Source organism: Amia ocellicauda, chromosome 16 (genome assembly GCF_036373705.1).
Source record: "Amia ocellicauda isolate fAmiCal2 chromosome 16, fAmiCal2.hap1, whole genome shotgun sequence".
NCBI lineage: Eukaryota > Metazoa > Chordata > Actinopteri > Amiiformes > Amiidae > Amia > Amia ocellicauda.
Genome location: NC_089865.1, coordinates 24,373,667 through 24,386,322, shown reverse-complemented (window position 1 = coordinate 24,386,322; position 12,656 = coordinate 24,373,667). Strand labels below are relative to the sequence as shown.

At 42.7% G+C, this 12,656-nt stretch overlaps 1 protein-coding gene across 7 annotated transcripts in view; it reads left to right on the top strand.

The window, feature by feature from the left end:
* The window catches only part of trim25l (tripartite motif containing 25, like), a 39,170-nt gene that overhangs the window by 13,004 nt on the left and 13,510 nt on the right, over nucleotides 1-12,656 (top strand). For 4 of the 7 annotated variants that reach the window (XM_066688303.1, XM_066688306.1, XM_066688301.1 and 1 more), the window contains 5 exons: nucleotides 4,141-4,191; nucleotides 4,922-4,966; nucleotides 6,692-6,766; nucleotides 9,890-9,937; nucleotides 12,585-12,635. In XM_066688303.1, the coding sequence (XP_066544400.1) occupies nucleotides 4,141-4,191; nucleotides 4,922-4,966; nucleotides 6,692-6,766; nucleotides 9,890-9,937; nucleotides 12,585-12,635 (270 nt within the window). The remainder of the gene's footprint in view (nucleotides 1-4,140; nucleotides 4,192-4,921; nucleotides 4,967-6,691; nucleotides 6,767-9,889; nucleotides 9,938-12,584; nucleotides 12,636-12,656) is intronic. The other 3 variants (XM_066688304.1, XM_066688302.1, XM_066688305.1) reach the window with 2 other exon arrangements.

Here is a 12,656-nt window from a genome sequence, read left to right as displayed (position 1 = left end):
TACACCCAGCGAGACACAAACACCGCCCACTGACAGTGATTGCAGTGTGCTGGCAGGCACTGTCCTGGTGCAGAAACCGGAACAATCTGCGCCTCAGCTTCCCCCACGGATCACCACAGACGCCTCCAGAACAGGCTGGAGCGCTGTCTGGAATGGGATGTGAGTCAAAGGAGTGTGTAGTGGCCTCTGGTCAGCCACACACATAAATATACAGGAGCTGTAAGCAGTGCGACTAGCGCTGTACCACTTTCGCCATGGTCTGGCAGACAGACAAGTCCTGGTTGGGATGGACAACACGTCGGTGGTGGCTTATATCAACCACCACTCCCCCGGACTACATTGTGTACCCTGCAGACTTCTCCTGAGGGCGCAAGACAATCTCCGCTCCATACGGACAATACACGACGGGCGTGTGCAATACAACAGCGGACATTCTATCCAGGGGAGGTCTGGACAGCTCGGAGTGGAGACTGAATCCTCATGTGGTGGAGCAGATCTGGAAGAGGCCGGGACGAACTCAGGTCGACATCTTTGCTACACAGGCAACAACTCACTATCCTCTGTGGTTCTCCCTGAAGACAGGAGGTGGGCCGCTGGACGTGGACGCTATTGCTCACCCGTGGCTGCAGGAACTGCTGTATGCCTTCCCCCCACTGCCACTTCTTCCACTGACACTGGAGAGGATTCACCAGGACAGAGCTCGAGTTCTCCTGATTGCCCCCAGGTGGCCGAAACAATTATGGTTCGCGACGCTGGCACAGATGATCAGTGCGGACTCGTGGCAGCTTCGACGGGACTTGAATTGAGCAGAGGGACTGTTGTGGCACCCAAACCCAGCACAGCTGCAGTTGTGGGTTTGGCCCCTGAAAGGCACCGTCTGATGTTTATGGGGCTGCCTGTGAATGTTGTGAAAATGCTGCAATCAGCCAGGGCCCCCTCCACCAGGGCCCAGTATACTGTTTTTCAGAACTGGTGTCTAGAGAGACGTGTGGATCTGGTGTCGTGCCCCATATCGACAATCCCGTGCTTCCTGCAACAGCTGCTTGAAGACGGGAAATCTGCATCCACATTGAAAGTTTATCTGGCTGCTATCTCAGCATGTCACGATAAAATTGTCTCCCCAAGAGCGCATTTCCTGGCGATCCACTTTCTGAAAGGTGCGAGACGCTTGAGACCACTGATAAAGGACACAATTCCAGCCTGGGACTTGGAATTAGTGCTGAAAGGACTGAGCGGTGCTGCCTTTGAGCCCATCTCCACAATGGAGCTCCGCTTTCTCTCACTCAAGGTAGCTTTTCTTGTAGCAATAACATCTGCAAGGAGAATTAGTGAAATTCACGACTTGTCTGTGGAAAAAGCCTGTCTGATCTTCTTGGGAAGCAACGACAGAGTCACTCTCAGGACAAACCCAGCCTTCCTGCCCAAGGTCGTGTCGGCGTTTCATATAAATCAACCTATTGTCCTGGAGTCTTTCCATCCCCCTATACATACATTGGATGAGGACCGCAGACTACACACACTCTGCCCTGTCCGGGCTTTGAGGTGCTATATGCAGAGGACTGCGCAGAGCTGCAAATCCGACCAGCTGTTTGTCTGCTACGGTTCCACCACCAGAGGGAGGGCGGTTTCAAAACAGCGACTGGCACACTGGGTGGTGGATGCGATCCGGTTCACCTATGAGATTGCTAATGTTCCCATGCCTGAACACATCTCAGCACACTCAACAAGGGGACAAGCCACGTCGTGGGCTCTTTTTCATGGTGCCACACTTCAAGAACTGTGCAATGCTGCGACCTGGTCCGGGCAACAGACCTTCACAAGGTTCTACTGCCACAACATGGCAGACCGGCTGCGCCCAGGCTTGGGCACTCAGGTACTGCAAACTGCTAGCCCTCAGGCGCCGTGAGGCTCTGCTATCCTTGTCATTGTGGGTTTGGGCTTAGTCAGGTGTCAGGACTCGCGACAGCTCTGGTATAGTCTTCCCATTCGGTAATGGCTGTCTTTCAATTTGAAAGGGAACGATAGGTTATTATCATAACCCCAGTTCCCTGAAAAAGAAAGACAGCCATTACCCTTCAGGGGTTGCTCAGCCAGACGACTTCCTGATGAAAAAATGGCAGGGTGCTGCAGTCAGGAGGAGACTTTTCACAGACGCCGGGGGCGGGTCTCTCCTGACAGCAGGGCCCCTATTGGGCAGCTTTGGTACATGCTTTCAATGATTGGGAGGTAAGAAGGCTCTTCCCATTCGGTAATGGCTGTCTTTCTTTTTCAGGGAACCAGGGTTATGATAATAACCTATCGTTTTCCCAAGATAGCTGTTTGTCACAAAAAGCAGGAAATACTGAAAATATAAATATCGTTAGTTCCATATACTTACATCTTGAAACAGAATTGTAATGTTAAGGTTCAACATGCTGTGGCTTCTGAATTGCCACAGAGTACAATCTGCACAGTGATGCACTATTTTATGTAACTCAAATTATTCTGGAAGCAACACGATTTGTCATGTGGCAAAGCAATTTTCTCGCCGCGACAAAGCCTTTCACACCGGTAGCGACAGATGCACATGAATAATAATAAAACAATCTAACAAGAAAGATGGTTAAGTAATGTTAAAATTGTTTTATTTGTATTGTTCTATGTTTACTTTATTGTGAGCAGTACAAAGCTTTTAATTGGTCACTTCCCTAAATGTTGCGCGACAAAATCACAGACCTTCTATTTTCGTGTCGCTTCAGTGTCGCATTGTCGCGTCGCCAGCAGTGAGAAAGCTCCCTATCTAGTGTGTACTAGTCGCGGTGAGGTTTGTCGTACATCACCTGTCGCGTCGTGTCAGACCTTAATAGACCTTTGTAGTATTACAATACCATAAATAGTAAATTAATAGTTCAATAAATTCGTTAATTTACTGATAAATATAAGAATTGAGTTTCCACATACTTCCTGATTACCTGGACTACTTTCGGTTTTGCCTGCGCTCTCTGTTTTTCATTCGCACATAGTGAGCATATCCTTGTGTTGCCTCATCACAGCTGATGAAATGCGTATTTCGGCAAGATAGTTCCTACAGAAAATTACTTTTAAACATATTCATCAAATTACTTTTGATATTGTAGAGACTTATATATAATACTTAAGGTACAAATGTGCTATCCACTCAGCTTTTGAGTATTTCAAAGGTCTATTAGTAATTTTTTCAGCGGCTAATAGACAGAGTCAGCGTTTTGCGACCATTGACTTACAACAATCACTAAGCTAACGAAACATTCAAAATTCTTCAAATTGGACGCACAGAATTAAAAAGGTTTCCATGGATTCGTATGACTCTCGGTGAGTAAGCAATCGGACTAAAATGCCAAAATAGCAAAGTATCTTAACCTTACTCCTAACCTTAAATTAATTCTACTTTTATTAACATGCTCTCATAGGTGGAGTTTGACCTCACAATTTGTGGGGGCTGGGATAGGGTTGCCTACATGCAGGGTGGGGGATGCATTGCATAGAATTGCCAAACAAGTTTTATAATATTTTAATCTCTACTTCTTGCGTTGTGTATAATTTAATTATCTATGCAATTGCATTTTTTCTCTCCCTAGTAGGCTCGCACGCCACCTGGCCTGGAGTATGCCATGGGAAACACTGAATACTTAATTTTCTATCTTCTGAATTTACAGCTTATTAGTGTACAGTGTTAGAGTGTACTTGAAATTCCCCCCAAACAAACATGTTTTTACAGCTCTCCCACCAAAAGTCAGTAACTGTTCAAGTGTATTATATATTTGTTTCTATTATTTATATCGTTATAGAAAAATATAAAAAATGGTCAAAACAACCAAAAAAGAGATTTACTAGTATCAAAAATAACGTAGTGCTTTAAACTGCTTTTGTGAAACAGCTTTTGCATAGACAGAAATCTCAATTTCTTTACCAGCATTTTTTTGTTTGTTTTTGAGTGGCTTTTAATACTTTTAATAATTGTTTTCTTGTTTTCTTTTTTAAAGAAGTCGGAGCTTAATGTTAATTAATTTATTTACTGTTATTTATGTACTGTTGAGTTGGAGTGCTATGTATGGTATTCTGCGTCTATGGTGATTTCATCTGTAATATTCTGTATTCATATTGTGTTTGCATTTTGTCTAGGTGCAGCCAATAAAGGTGCAGGGCCCAGGATCAAGGCTGAGTTTTTCAAACGTAAGTAGTTTTTTTCTGACTGAAATCCTCTTCCCTTAATAGATAACAGGGTTTCACAAAGGATGTGACAAACACACACAGCTATCAGCAAGAATACTATGTACAGAATATTTAGACTTTGGAAATGCAAGTTAAATCTGTAATGTGTGTAGTAGAAATATTCTGTGACTAAGCAGCGTGGAGGAGAGGAACCCAGGTGCGCAGTGACGGGAGTCCAGAGACAGGCAATGGTCAATACCGGCAAACAATAATATCAGGGATAGTCCAAAAGGCAAGGTCAAGGAGGCAAGCAGGAGGTCAACGATTAGGCGAACAGGCTGGTAGGGAGAATCCGGGAATTGGTGCTCAGGGTATAGGTAGAGATTGAAGAAAGGTAATCAAGAGAGTATAAGGGATCGCTTAGAATTGCAACAGGACTGAAGACAAGACCTGGGAGCTTATATGTGAAGCAGGAGAGAGAAGGCAATTGGTGCTTGATCGTGCTGGGGGAATGAGAGATGAGGGAGATGAGAGAGTGCACTGGGTTTTGTGGAATAAGGACAAGTTGCACAGTATGTGAGGAATATTAATTGACAGAGTCTTAGAACTCAGGCGATGATGACCTCTGGAGACAAACTGGGGAAGTGTGGGATAAAACCGTGACATATGCCATGTTCAAACAAGTTATACTGTGTGTATTAATGGAACAGACATATGTTCACTTTCTGCTAATGCCATATCTCTTCTTTAGTATTCAGTGCCCTGGGCTCCAAGAACTCAGACAGACGTGATCAAGGTAAGAGTCATTGAAGGAATTTAATTCAATACATTATTTATACCATTTACAGTTAAGTCCATAAATATTAGGACAGTGACACAATTGTCATCATTTTGACTGTGTACGCCACCACAATAGATTTGAAAGGATACATTCAAGATGTGCTTTAAGTGTAGACTTTCAACTTTAATCTGAGGGTTGTTACATCCAAACTGCATGAACAGTCTAGGAATTACACCCATTTTTATATGTGGTCCCCCCAGTTTTAGGGGCTCAAAAGTAATTGGACAAACTAACATAATCATTAATTAATTTCAGAGTTTCAATACTTGGTTGCAAATCCTTTGCAGTCAATGACTGCCTGAAGTCTGGAACCCATAGACATCACCAGATGCTGGGTTTCTTCCCTGGTGATGCTCTGCCAGGCCTGTACTGCAGCTGTCTTTAGTTCCTGCTTGTTCTTGGGGCGTTTTGCCTTCAGTTTTGCCATCAGTAAGTGAAATGCATGCTAAATTGGATTCAGATCAGGTGATTGACTTGGCCATTACAGAACATTCCACTTCTTCACCTCAAAAAAGTCTTGGGTTGCTTTCACAGTATGCTTTGGCTCATTGTCCGTCTGCACTGTGAAGCGCCGTCCAATGAGTTTTGAAACATTTGGCTGAATGTGAACAGATACTATAGCCCTAAACACTTCAGAATTCATCATGCTGCTTTTGTCAGCAGTCACATCATCAATAAATACAAGGGAACCAGTTCCCTTGGCAGCCATACATGCCCATGCCATAACACTATACCATGCTTCACAGATGAGGTGGTATGCTTCAGATCATGAGGAGTTCCTTCCCTTCTCCATACTCTTCTCTTCCCATCATTCCCATCAAGTTGATCTTTATCTCATTTGTCCATAGGATGTTGTTCCTAGATGTTTTTTGGCCAACTCTAATCTGGTGTTCCTGTTTCCTGTTTACATCTTGTGGTAAACCCTCTGTATTTACTCTGGTGAAGTCACTGAGTCACTGAGCTCACCAGTGTGTTCTTTCTTTTTAAGAATTACCAAATTGTTGATTTGGCCACACCTAATGTTGTTGCTATCTCTCTGATTGGTTTGTTGTGATTTCTAAGGCAAAACGCCCCAAGAACAAACAGGAACTAAAGACAGGTGCAGTACAGGCCTGGCAGAGCATCACCAGGGAAGAAACCCAGCATCTGGTGATGCTCTGCTCTGGTGACTTCAAGCAGTCATTGACTGCAAAGGATTTGCAACCAAGTATTGAAACTCACAATTTTATTTATGATTATGTTAATTTGTCCAATTACTTTTGAGACCCTAAAATTGCGGGGACCTCACATAAAATTCACCCAATTTGGATGTAACTACCCTCAAATTAAAGATGAAAGTCTACATCTTGATTGTTTCCTTTCAAATCCATTGTGGTGGCATACAGAGCCTAAATAATGACAATTGTGTCACTGTCCAAATATTTATGGACCTAACTGGAAGTCCTCTCAAAATTTAGTTGCCTTACTTAGTTTCCCCGACTCTTGACTTTTTATCAAAAAAGTAAGTATTGGGACAAAATACAGTGGACTCTGTGGGCCCTGAGGCCAGGGGTTTCAACTGCATGGTTGACTTACTTACAGACAGTGCATAAGTTTTATCAATAGAGAATACGTTTATCAGTTAAAAGCAAGGGCAGAAGCACAAGTAATTCCAAATGCTTTTTTGCTTTTCCTAATAAGTTTGTGTGTTCTCTGAAGGGGACAGGACAGTAGCTCATTCTCTGGGGATAAAGAACACTGAAAGACGAGGACCAGGTGAGCCCTTCCAGGGAAAAATACAAATGAAGGGGACAGGAAGTCAGCTGGGGAAAACTGTGCACACAAAGTTTTCCAATAGGTTATGAGATACCAGCAGGCTGTTAGTAGTTTAATCTATTGGCATATACCAGCAGTTCTCAAACTTTTACACTCAACGACCCCATTTTTAAACTGAAAAAATCTTGCGACCCCAACATACGTACAGTTCATCCGGAAAGTATTCACAGCGCTTCACTTTTTCCACATTTTGTTATGTTATGGCCTTTTTCCAAAATGGATTAAATTCATTATTTTCCTAAAAATTCTACAAACAATACCCCATAATGACAACATGAAAGACGTTTGTTTGAAATCTTTGAAAATGTATTCAGAATAAAAAACAAACAAAGCACATGTACATAAGTATTCACAGCCTTTGCCATGACACTCAAAATTGAGCTCAGGTGCATCCTGTTTCCACTGATCATCCTTGAGATGTTTCTACAACTTGATTGGAGTCCACCTGTTGTAAATTCAGTTGATTGGACATTATTTGGAAAGGCACACACCTGTCTATATAAGGTCCCACAGTAAACACTGCATGTCAGAGCACAAACCAAGCCATGAAGTCCAAGGAATTGTCTGTAGACTGCTGAGACAGGATTGTATCGAGGCACAGATCTGGGGAAGGGTACAGAAAAATTTCTGCAGCATTGAAGGTCCCAATGAGCACAATGGCCTCCATCATCCATAAATGGAAGAAGTTTGGAACCACCAGGACTCTTAGAGCTGGCCGCCTGGCCAAACTGAGTGATCGGGGGAGAAGGGAGGTGACCAAGAACCCGATGGTCACTCTGACAGAGCTCCAGTGTGTCTCTGTGGAGAGAGGAGAACCTTCCAGAAGAACGAGCATCTCTGCAGCACTCCACCAATCAGGCCTGTATGGTAGAGTGGCCAGACGGAAGCCACTCCTCAGTAAAAGGCACATGACAGCCAATGTGGAGTTTGCCAAAAGGCACCTGAAGGACTCTCAGACCATGAGAAACAAAGATTGAACTCTTTGGCCTGAATGGCAAGCGTCATGTCTGTAGGAAACCAGGCACCGCTCATCATCTGGCCAATACCATCCCTACAGTGAAGCATGGTGGTGGCAGCATCATGTTGTGGGGATGTTTTTTAGCGGCAGGAACTGGGAGACAAGTCAGGATCGAGGGAAAGATGAATGCAGCAATGTACAGACATCCTTGATGAAAACCTGCTGCAGAGCGCTCTGGACCTCAGACTGGGGCGAAGGTTCATCTTCCAACAGGACAATAACCCTAAGCACATAGCCAAGATAACAAAGGAGTGGCTACAGGACAACTCTGTGAATGTCCTTGAGTGGCCCAGCCAGAGCCCAGAATTGAACCTGATTGAACATCTCTGGAGAGATCTGAAAATGGCTATGCAACGACGCTCCCCATCCAACCTGATGGAGCTTGAGAGGTCCTGCAAAGAAGAATGGGAGAAACTGCCCAAAAATAGGTGTGCCATGCTTGTAGCATCATACTCTAAAATACTTGAGGCTGTAATTGGTGCCAGAGGTGCTTCAACAAAGTATTGAGCAAAGGCTGTGAATACTTATGTAGATGTGCTTTTTTTGTTTTTTATTTTTAATAAATTTGCAAAGATTTCACACAAACGTCTTTCACGTCGTCATTATGGGGTATTGTTTGTAGAATTTTGAGGAAAATAATGAATTTAATCCATTTTGGAATAAGGCTGTAACAACAATGTGGAAAAAGTGAAGTGCTGTGAATACTTTCCGGATGCACTGTGTATATATATGAGAAACACTATAACAGCAGCCTACAGTTGCAGCCATAACACTGACACTCATCATATTCAATGTGAAGGGTGGGCTTGTGCATCCACCGTAAGTTTTTCAGGAGGTGTGATGGACAAAACACATCTCAGTTCAGTTGTTATATCTAGCCTGAAACGGTACTTTGACTTTATGTACATAATTGCACTAAATCCGGCTTAACATAAATATGTGCTGGCAAAGGGAACCCTGACTTTTAATGTGTGTGTTGACAGTTCCGTGTATCTCCCCTTGTCTGAAACTAAAAGTCCTCCATGGACACTCCCTGTAACGTTTGATCACACGACAGTTCAATCAGCTGGTCGATTTCGGTTGTGGAGGTCTACTAAACTAGTTCTAGTATTAAAATGCTCCTCCAAGCATTCAAAATGATCGAACATAACCATAGTTGGTCACTGATCAATCTTTTATCTTGTTGGGTTACATACTCTCAGCAGAGAGTGTGCAGCAACATAACAAACATTTGTTTTTCTTTCTGCTTACTTCAAGGACACTCACAAATATGTATTGTTGAAATTACTCGTCATATTTTCTCAAACATTTCAATGTCTCTCCTGCAGGTTCAAACATGTTTGATACTGTATTTTATAAAACGGCAAGTTAGCAAAATTTCCTGCCATTTCGTAGACTATAGTTATTTAAGTGGCTTGACTTGCTTGCTTGCTCAGCATACCGTGGGAGCAAACAAATGTCACACGTGACCGATCAACTGTACGCAACATGCATTGATTATGAAATGTTTTTAATCAAATTAACGCATGTAATAAAAATTTTATTGGAGTGAAGAAAATTAAAAAATAATTTGCATATCAGGTGACCCCATGTTGGGTCGCGACCCCAAGTTTGAGAATCGCTGGCATATGCAATGCTGGCATGAGAGGGTTTGGAAAGGTGGCAATTGCACCTGGACAATTGTTACATTTATTTTTCATCTTTATGTACTAGAAAATGTGCCTATTATTTTTATTTTTTTGGATATCTGCCAAGTTAGACAAACTTTTTCAAGTTCAAAAGTACATAAGAAAAATACAAGTAATACAAGTCCTACATTCTAGATTGTGAGCTAATAATTGCAGACAAGTGTGAAGTCATAGTTAAGAGTTCAGTGGAAGGGGACATATTGAATCGTTGTTGACAGAGCACTAGCCTTACCTTTTTGGAGAAACATTAGGAAACACTTCTTGTGTCCAGGATTCAATGACAAAAGTTTAATTTATTTATCTGACTCTGTTTTTCTCTCCCCCTCTCTCTTCCCGCTCCCTGTCAAAACAAACTAGTTTACAATCTGCGTGTTCCAGATATCAGAAGAGATGGGAGTGTGAAATGTGAGTTTAAAACAAATAAGAAAATACTTAATACTGCCAGTTACTTTTAACCTAGATTACAGGTAGGCAAATCCAGTCTTAAAGGGCCTGATTCCTGCAGAATGTATAGGTACATCATCAATCATTAACTGATTAAGACCTGGAATCAAAAGGTCTCTGGACCTTCTAATTCTAATAAAGATTTAAATTAATACATTAGATAACACCTGAATTGGAATGAAAACCAGAAACTTTTTGACCTATGAGGATTGAAATTGCCTATGACTGACGGATTTTTAATCCATCAATTGTGAATTGTATAATTAACCAATTTACACAACCTTCTCTTGAGGTATCATTAAAAGTAGATATGAAGAAACAAAAACATTTACTTGAAAAAGCAAGCAAATGGCCATATTAAAGTACAATAATGAAATAGATTATTATTGTCACACTTGTCAGCCACAATTCCCCTGGTCATCATCCCCTGAATACTAACCCTGCAGTCATCCAATTAACATTCATACATACCATGTGCACTTGTCCTAATAACCCTCTGCACTCATTGGTTCTACCTCTGCCCACCAGCTCTACTGACTCCACTCTGCCCTGCACTTAAACCCCTGTTTGTGCTTCAGTTACTGTTAAGTCTTGTCTTCTTCATTGTAGCATTTCAAAGCACTACTGCTGGCTATTGACTTTCTTGTGTTCCTGACCTCCTGCTTTTGCTTTTCAACCATTCCTTTGGATTGCCTGTTTCAGCCTGTTTGCCCCATCTGTTGACCCCTGGACTGTCCTTAAACCTTGTATCTTGGATATCCCCTTTGTATTGGTAGCTGTGCTTCCTCTGTATGGGAGCTTGCACTTGGGTCCACCTCTGCTGTCCTCTGAGTCATTACAATTATATTTCTTAGCAGACACCCTTACACCAGGGCAACAATTAATACAATATATTTACATACAATTACCCTTTCATACAGCTGAGGTTTTAATGGAGCAATCTAGGTAAAGTACCTTGCTCAAGGGTACAACTGCAATATCCCCCACCTGCGATTGAACCCACATCCCTCACTTCAGAGTGCAGAGCCCTAACCACTACTCCACATGTTGATGCTGCAGTAGGAAATGAAAAACTGTGGAAATCTCCTGTGCAAAGAAAGCAATTCCTGAAAAGCGCAGTAGATGGCAGCAGTAGGGACCACACTGTTTGTACAACATGGGAAACCATAATAATAATGACCTGTGAATGCAGAGAAATACACCGATTAGCCATAACATTATGACTACTGACAGGTGAAGTGAATAACACTGATTATCTCGTTATCATGGCACCTATCAGTGGGTGGGATATATTAGGCAGCAAGTGAACATTTTCCCCTTAAAGTTGATGTGTTAGAAGCAGGAAAAATGGGCAAACGTAAGGATCTGAGCGACTTTGACAAGGGCCAAATTGTGATGGCTAGATGACTGGGACAGAGCATCTCCAAAACTGCAGCTCTTGTTGGGTGTTCCTGGTCTGCAGTGGTCAGTACCTATCAAAAGTGGTCCAAGGAAGGAAAAGCGGTGAACTGGCGACAGGGTCATGGGCGGCCAAGGCTCATTGATGCACGTGGGAGCAAAGGCTAGCCCATGTGGTCCGATCCAACAGACGAGCTGCTGTAGCTCAAATTGCTGAAAAAGTTAATACTGGCAAGGTGTCAGAAAGAAAGAAAGAAAGGTGTCAGAACACAGTGCATCGCAGTTTGTTGAGTATGGGGCTGCGTAGCCGCAGACCAGTCAGGGTGCCCATGCTGACCCCTGTCCACTGCCGAAAGCGCCTACAATGGGCGTGAGCATCAGAACTGGACCACGGAGCAATGGAAGAAGGTGGCCTGGTCTGATGAATCATGAGTTCAAGGTGTTGACTTGGCCTCCAAATTCTCCAGATCTCAATCCAATCGAGCATCTGTGGGATGTGCTGGACAAACAAGTCCAATCCATGGAGGCCCCACCTCGCAACTTAAAGGATCTGCTGCTAACGTCTTGGTGCCAGATACTACAGCACACCTTCAGAGGTGTAGTGGAGTCCATGCCTCGACAGGTCAGGGCTGTTTCCGCGGCAAAAGGGGGACCTACACAATATTAGGCGGGTGTCATAATGTTATGGCTCATCGGTGTACAATCAGATTTTAGTAGCACTGTAGTAAGCCATGTTATTTAATAACATGGAAAAGAGAGAATGTTCTACAGTAAGTAATTTAGCATTGTTTTTAACCAAAAATAACAACACTAAATATGAATACTTAAGTTACAGCAATGTACAAACATATTCCAGTATTCATTAAGCCTCTTAAATTATATATTTGAACAATCTGAAACATTTAATTTTCTGTCTATGGTTATTTTATTCTTATTGTACATAGATTTTGCATAGCCTATAGGCCTACTTACCTTTGCAATGTGGTGTTAAAAAGAGGCCCATATTCTGCATCCAGTCACTGGGAGTTTGATTGGAACAAATGAAAGAAGACACAGCCCTTGATTGAGACCCATGGAGTAGCCAGTGTGATTACATGTGAGGCTCAGCACAGTTCAGCCTATAATGTTAATTCTGTCTCTCAATATTAAACAGCCAATTGTATTTAGTCCCATCTGTATTCTAAAGAATGTCTGTGTTTCTTCATTGCAGCTATACGAGGGAGCAGCCTGAGGTCCAGTAGTGCAGAAAGACAAGAACAGGGTGAGACTTCAGATTCAGGGA